This window comes from Halyomorpha halys, unplaced genomic scaffold (assembly GCF_000696795.3).
Source record: "Halyomorpha halys isolate HHAL.00 unplaced genomic scaffold, Hhal_1.1 Scaffold609.1, whole genome shotgun sequence".
Lineage (NCBI taxonomy): Eukaryota > Metazoa > Arthropoda > Insecta > Hemiptera > Pentatomidae > Halyomorpha > Halyomorpha halys.
In genome coordinates this window covers 117,226-125,642 of record NW_027108275.1, presented here as the reverse complement: position 1 = coordinate 125,642, position 8,417 = coordinate 117,226, and the positions used below count along the sequence as shown (strand labels likewise).

At 28.3% G+C, this 8,417-nt stretch overlaps 1 protein-coding gene across 1 annotated transcript; it reads right to left on the bottom strand.

The window, feature by feature from the left end:
- Positions 1-2,253: 2,253 nt before the first annotated feature.
- Positions 2,254-8,332, bottom strand: LOC106684745 (pre-mRNA-splicing factor RBM22). The gene is made up of 6 exons (XM_014426996.2): positions 8,185-8,332; positions 7,967-8,020; positions 6,417-6,680; positions 5,804-6,033; positions 4,004-4,147; positions 2,254-3,703 (listed from the first exon to the last, which is right to left on the bottom strand). Exons 1-6 carry the CDS (start codon positions 8,236-8,238, stop codon positions 3,067-3,069), a joined length of 1,383 nt encoding a protein of 460 aa, XP_014282482.1. The 5' UTR covers positions 8,239-8,332; the 3' UTR covers positions 2,254-3,066.
- Between the last annotated feature and the right edge of the window lie 85 nt (positions 8,333-8,417).

The window sequence follows — 8,417 nt, the reverse complement described above, 5'->3', positions numbered from 1 at the left end:
GAATTTAGCATTAAAAAAATTGTTTAATGGATTTGGCATGGGTATCAATACGCACTGACACACAATATTGAAATGTTGATTATGGCTACAATTTATTAAATTTTTCTAAAAAGACATGTATTTAGTGACAATGCATGTTAAATTGAAATAAAATGCCAATTTAGTGTTTTTACTTATCTTTTTAGTTCCGTGATTATAGTAAAACAAATTGTAAATCATGTAAGTTACTGGAACCTCAGAATGCCTTTAATTAGACTTTTATAATGAGTAAAATTTTGGCTACCGATCAATTCTCACTTATTTTACTATCAAACAACACAATAAATGAACTATATAGATTCACTGGAGTTCATCACGCTTTCAAAGTTATCACCTCTATGTGACAATAGGCGCTGGATGTATTAAATTACAGCAGGGAAATATCAGTTTTCTGTGGCTAAATTTCATAAAATTTTCCTTATTCATTATTTCTCTTGAAGTAGTTTCATAAAGATCTGAGATATCATAGAGTAAATAATTCTTGACTATAAAAAAAAAATAAAATAATAATAATAATAGTAAATCTGTACTGCTACAATACATGGGTACAATACTTTTTAATGAAGTACTGCTATTAAACCAAAGGTTGCGCAAAAAGGTGATTTGGTTTGTTGTTATCTTATTATGTCTCTTGTCCATTTTTAAACTATTTTATGTAATTTTTTTAAATTCTTATCATTGTCTTTTTTATATTATAACTAGTTTTACTTCTTCTTTTTGTTCATTTGTATAAAATTTTCTTTTCACTTATATTTACATAATTTTAACCCTACCTTAATTTAATTTATCTTATTATGCTACTATGTCAAGATATTTTTAGTTGTTTTTGTATCATTTTAGTACTGATGAAGCTCAACAAAGTGGAGCTAAACGTCATCAAATAAATATTTTTTGTTTTCTTCTGAACGTATTCCAACCATCTTCTTAATAATTTGAAAAAAAAAAAATGTTTCTCATTACTTAGAACTAACATATTAATTTATAGATTCATAAAGTATAATTAGAAATTATGATTATTTTTTTTTTTTTAATATTTCAACACTGCCTTTGGAATATTCGTTAGTTCTATTTTATATATCCTTAGCACATAAAAATACTATCTCTAATATAATTAAGACTTTTTTTTTTGTCATGATAAATAGTTATAAAATAAAGGTATACCTATTTTTCAATTTCAGGCACTTTTTAAATATTGCATTTTGTTTATATTATCTTATATTTTGTATTGTCTTTTACAATAGTATTGTATGCTGTTATAACAATCCACTGTATTTGGGCAGCGTTTTTCCCTATTAATAAAGTATTTCTCTCTTTCTGCAGAGAGCATAATTTTTATTTTTGTTCCTTATTTAAAATATTTTTTTTTAAAAAAAAGCAGTTTTGAATATTTGAGATTAGTTTAAAAACTGGCTTAGACCTCTTTTATGCAATTATTTTATTTTTCAAAAATTTGCAATTCACAACATTCAGCTAAAGAAGGGACAAAAAATTAGACATACTGATTACATTAAGAAGTATAAATAATAAATACTGTAGTGAACACAAAGAATAAAATGCACAAGTGGAATAATATCGAATAAATATACTTTATTCTTATTATTCATACTTTATTCTGTTCATCTGATCTCAATGTACTTTTAATTTATGCTGTTCAATTATAAATAATTTTCACATTAATTCTATTATCATCTCATAGTCCTGGCACAGTTAACAACATATTTTCATGTTATGTTATATTCCTTACCTAGTTTATGAATTTTTTTTTTGTTTTTTAACCCTGATGAAGCTCTGCAAGATAGGGCGAACCTTTGGTGTAAAATAAATAATTTTGGTACTAATTGAGCTACCTTTTTTAACCACAAACAGGATTATCTTCCTTGATTATTTACAAACCTTCCTTCTTTGGTAGGTTGGCAAAGGTTCTCAACCTTTTGGGCCTGTCCCTCAAAGTATGCATTCCACATTTATTCATGTTTACTAAGTTATTTTTAATACTTCTAAGGAAAGTCCACCGCACCCATGGGTCAAGTCGAACTTATATCAAAAATACATTTTTTTCCACATCGACAATTGTTTACTATGTTTACTTGATCAAGCTCTTTTTACATGCAATTCCTGATATATTTATAATATAAAGCAGTTCACATTTATTATACATTTATGATAAAGATAATACAAACTAAGCAAATTGGGGTGAATAAATTAACTATAGAATTTCTTTTTTATTACTTTTTATTATAACATTTGTGGTAACCCTTAAACACTAAATTATAGTACAAATAGTATTACAAATTGAAGAATAGAATTACTTATTTCACTTTTTTATAACTCAAGCTTTCCTTGACTTTAAGCCTTAGTGGTCGAGAACCCCGGCCCAAGTGAAATTATTAATTAATACAATTAGTATTGGTTTGATACTTTTAAATATTCGTTGTTCTATAATGAATATTATCTCTACTAATTGTAATAATAGTAAAAAGGGTCCCTTAATATTCAATACAATTCAAGTGGCAGTGATTAACATCATAAAGTAATATTTTTTTAAATACATCTTTAGGTTGAAAATTGTAAAGAATAAGTAAAGCATTTTTAGAAGACTCCATTTATGAATTACATCTTATAGTTTAGTATAAAATCTATCATTGACCATAATAGATTAATTTACAATGATCCATATCTTTCATCATTTGTTTTTAAAATACTATATAATTGATAACATAATATTTTAAATTATAACAATTAAGAGTTGTAAATGAATATCTTAATTCACATATTACAACAAAGTCTATCATATTTATATTAATTAAAAATTTCATAAGAGAATACAACATAAAGTATTTAAGATTTATAATTAAATCAAAGTAATTATTTACAAAGTTAATAATTATTAAGAAATAGAAGATTGGGCAAAAATAAATCCAACTATGTTTTTTAAAAATAAATTATATATTTGAATTACATGTTCAGTAAGAAACATGACATCTCCTATAGTAAATTTATTTAGTTTATTACACAAAACTAATATAATTAGGCTGTAGTCGATGGAGCTCCTTTCTCCGAAGCCCCAAGTCTCCTCGGATCTTGACTTGGATAGTGAACAGTTGACAACTGAACAGCAGCTGCCGCAGCAGTTCCAGGTGGAGCGATAGCCGATTCGGGTGGAAGGGGTGGTGCGGTGCCAGGAGGGCAAAGAGGAGGTGGCTGCGGAGGGAACATTGGCATACGCATTTGAGGAGGAAAGAAAAATGGAGGAGGGGCGATCGTAGGCCTCAGCACTGCTGCGGCCGCAGTCGGTGGCCTCACTGGCATGAACATCGGTGGAGGCTGCAAAATAGATGTACCAGCCAGATCCGCAGCACTAGTGGATGCTGAAGGCGTAGTCCCACTCAGGTTGAAGAAGTTGTCTCGCAGCTCGACAGGAGGAGGTGGAAGAGGTCCTGGGAGACCAGGAACAGGGTCGTAGGTCTGTTCGCCGCTCGGTCCCTGACGACCTTGCGATTTACCCCATTTGATGTTCAATCTGCGACCGCCCATAATCAGTTTGTTGAAAGTTTTTTCAGCAGCCATTTCTGCAGGATGTCGGTTCACATACTGAATGAAGGCACACATTTGTCTCGGTACCATTGTAATAGATCTGATTTCTCCATACTGGTAAAAGTGATCCCTAAAAAAAGTAAATATTTTATTTTAATTATTTTCTTTTTCAAAGGCTATTGCCTATACATATTCATATTTTCTAATTACATATTTAATAATATGAGAAATATAAATTTTTAAAAAATTGGCTCAAAACATAACATTAATAATATTAGCTGACTACATCTTAAATATAAAATAAGTTAAAAAAAATAAATAAATAAAAATTGCCAATAAAACAATTGATTGATTAACTGATTATTCAGTCAAAAAATTTATTATTAATAATTCTTAATTCTAATCTATATGAAGATGTAATAACCATTACCTTAATTCTTTTTCTCCGATCTTATCGCTTAAATTACCAACATAAAGTGTAGTAATGCTCTTGTCCTCGGGTGGTTCCAATTTTGGCATAGCAGAAGCTCTCCGCATTAGTTTATGTGCTACCGGATCGTTTACACCATAGTACCTAAATTAAACAAAGTTAAAATTATATAATTTACAACACATTACATTTACTTTTACTATAGCATACTACTTTTTAATGAACATGCATATTATTCTTTTACTCTTCAAAAGTAATCCCTGAACAGTGAGGATATTTCGCAATCACAAAGATGTTCTACCTAGTTAATTTTGATTATTAAATTGTAAATAGGAACCTAGTGCAAAATTGTTTCATAAAATGTGAATTTTAAATTGAAACTCATTTTTTAAAATTTTAAGTATATTAAGATTCAAAAAGCAATTCTAATGTTTAAAATATGCAATTTCTGTAGTTTAGTATTATAAAGTGTTTTCGAATCATTAAGACATTATAAAATTCAATTTCTCCTGAAAAAAAAAAATTGTATGCACCATTTTATACCATAAAGTTTTTTTTTTTACTTTCACTAATCTTCACTTGGAATATGTAGTAAGGGGAAATATCTTGAAAAATTTCGATTTCGAGTTTTGAGAAACAGAAAAAGCAGTTTTGTGATGTCCTTAAAATATATAATATTTTAACTAAATGTTATATATTTTAACTAAAGGTTATATATGATATACTTTATTTTTTCTTTAAAATTGAGCAACCGAAGGTGCCACTTTATCTAATCGATTTTGTACTTCTTTAAGATTTTCTCAAAAACAGTTTAATTTTGATTAATCTCATAAAATCATTGTACAATCAGGTAGTCTTTAATATCAGATAGGTTTTATCCTAAATGAAATGGTCTGACAGGTCTTAAATGAGGAATTTTTAAAAATCTTTCTCTGAAGCACCTTTAATATTGTTCATTTAAAATAAATAACTACTTCTCATTATAACTCTTATCTAAAATAAACAAATATTAAAGAATTTGATCAATAACTAAATAATATAAAATGAAAAACTGAGACTGGAAAATCAGGAAAAAAACCAGTGTCTCTTTTCACAACGCAATGTTTGTAGCCAGCAGTCTGGCCATCTCCGTCATCTCAATCACTTTTTACCATGGTAGACAGACTACATCAGCTAATCCTCAAGGAGGACAAAGCAGGCGGACCCCTTTTTTAGAACCTACCTCCACGAGGACATAACCAGCTTGCCCATAGCAGGGGTCCTATCAATCACCTGCAGTGATATAAACATTTTTTTTTCCTCTCTCTTTGTTTAATCTTAATTTTATAATAGATATAAGTTTTGTTAAATTATTTTATTTTTCTAGTTTGTATATTTTGTTTTCAAAAGTTTCATTTTATTATGTTCAATTATTCAATTAACATTAAAAAAATTCTGTAGTTCATTTCTTTTATTTTCAGTACTATTCAATTCACGGTTGGGCTTGCAAAGGTTCCTTTTGAACCCCTATCCGCTGTTACTTAATTATACCTTATAGTATTAAAAAAAATATTTTATACACATATATGAACTCTTTTTTCAAGCAAGTTAAATAGTACATATGCGACATTGAACTCTCACCAGGATCATCATCCTTTTATAAAAAATAATAAATAAATACTCTTGTAAATTATAATTTAAGGATGTTATATCTTTATCTGTTATATCTTTATATGTCAATGAATATTTTATTAAAAAGCATATATTCTAGGAGGTAAAACAAAAACTAAAAATAAATTTATTAAAAAAATTAAATTATACCTGTCTTTGATATTCTGATCTGCAAGAGGGTCGTCGGGATCTGTTGGAGTTTCATGCCTATAAGGACATTCCTCACCACGATGACACTCACCCTTCACCCAAAATGAACAAATATGCGGCCTGTTTCTCTTGTAATATGGAGTTGTTCTAGCGAGCTTCAAGAGTATGTCACTAGCAGCTTGGCTTTTACCTAGCTGGCCGGCAGGAATCGTTTTATCAAGCTTGTTAATCTGAAATAATAACAATACTGATTAATTTTAAATATACAATAAATTTTTGACATAAAAAGATACACTAGAATGTATTACAAAAACTTAAAAAACAAAAAAAACAAATGGGCATTTTGTTATTTTCAAATCAATCTAACCAATTATACCAGCAAATATTTCTCAATGACAGAATCTTATATCAACATCTTAACATTAAATAAGTGAGAAGCTTTCAGTGACCAGTACCATACTCATTTATATTAAGAAAAATACTCAATGCAACAGCATCTGATAATTTTAAATGTTATAATAGGCAATAAGGAAATTTGATACTATTTAAGGAAATAAGACATAAGATGAATTAATAAACAATTTTTATCCCATGAAGAAAACATATATCATACCTCAGCATCAATATTTTGTATATAATATTCCTTATTAACTTCTGATCTTGGCAAATCATCCTTAATTTTTAAAGCAGCATCACGGACTTGTATTGGGAGTCCATATTCTAAATCTAGAAGGCAAGTTTGGCAAACATTTTTCATACGGCTGCAAGTTTGACAAACTTCGGTTTTCTTATACCTCATACGAGCACCAGGGCACCACCGGAACACAGTAAAAGGACGGGAACAGATTTTACACTCTTTCCCATACTTTTCTTTAGACTAGAAAAAATAATTAATAAATTAGAAATGGTAAAATTAAATCCTAGTTATATATGGATTACAATGGGAAGTAAATAAAAGTCAAGAAAGACCAAAAAATAAAAATACACAACAAACTGATTATACTCACAGCGAATTTCTATAATGAGTGATAAAAAAATAATAATATCTCATTAGCGTGAAACACAAGGTTATTACGAAAAATATAAAATTAGCTAATCACATTTTAACATTAGTTATGAATTATGAAATGTAATGACAGACACAGGTATCAAAAAGTTTATTTAATCTAGCTGATTAGTGTTCTCAATCAGCCAAGTATGAAATAAATATCAATTATAATAATTTGATTTTTGAGGTTGTGAAAAATTTTCTGATTATAACAATTAACACATTTAATGAGCTTCAATAATTAATAATGGAGATATATATAATTGATTATAAACATTTTTAAGAATTGAAATCAATTTTTTCCCCTTGGAACAGCTGAATGAGCCGATTTGATACTGGATATTTTAGAAAAGATATTTCACCGGGATATTTATCGATATCAATTCCATTTCAATAAATGGATATTGATAATTTTTGATGATTAATTCAAATGAATTAACTGTATCATGAAATGTCTGATTATACACATCTGTTAATGACTCCACAAAAATAAATTATGGCAAATTTATTGTAAAAACTAATCATAAAAGAAAATATAGTTGTGTAATTTTACTGCAACTGAAAGAGAAGATACACAATCGAATATCATTTACATTATTTTCAATTTTGTTCAGTTCAATCATAATTTTTGTTTTGAAACTCTAAGGAGCTCAAACTTCTTTGATCGGTCAGTATGAATAGAAAGTAATTTCTCTCTAGCTATTCTATACTTAAGCAATAAATGAGAAGGGTTCAGCCTGAAAAGAAGCCTAAACACATTTCTAATAATAACCAACATAGAACTATTCTTCCACTTAGCACCTAATTCGATTAACAAATAAATGGGAAGCAATGTCACCAAAATATTCTTCGAAATAAACAGAGAACTTTAACAACTAGAGCACTTGTTAATATAGTTATTTCACAATTCATGAGTTTAATAATGGTTAGATTACATTTTCTATGGACATAAATATTGAAAATATTCCCATAAGTCTACCTGGATAACTACAGCATTTTTAATATAGAAGAAGGTTTTGTTTATAAAGTTATGTTTATTATTTCAGTATCAAAATCTGTGTTATAAGATTAAGACTATTATCTGCACTTAGATACTAAAAAAATTTGATACTTACCATTCTTATGTATGGGTTATCTCCCAGACAGGTTTGGCAAAGAATGGGAAATTCCTAATAAAAAAAACATACATCAATTAAACCATTTTAAAAATAAACAAATTATAATTGGGGCTAACACATTAAATTCACTAATGATTCAAAACAATTGGTTAACTAACAATCACAAGCGTAGATAGAATTTCGTTAAATTTTACAAGATAAAAAACTATACTTACTGAGTCTTCCCAGTTTTGCCTATTATAAGTATTGGTTGATTTGGAAGTAGCCATTTCAAAGTTTAACTTAGTTCAGAGACCACTAAACACAATTTATCGTCATTTACAATTCAACTGAACAAACACTAATTCTGTGAACGAAGAAATCAACCAGGCCATAGAGGTAGGTGCTGAGAAATACAATGAAATATGAGCAGAGAAGTAGGAGGGAGCTAAATTTGATAATAAATGTA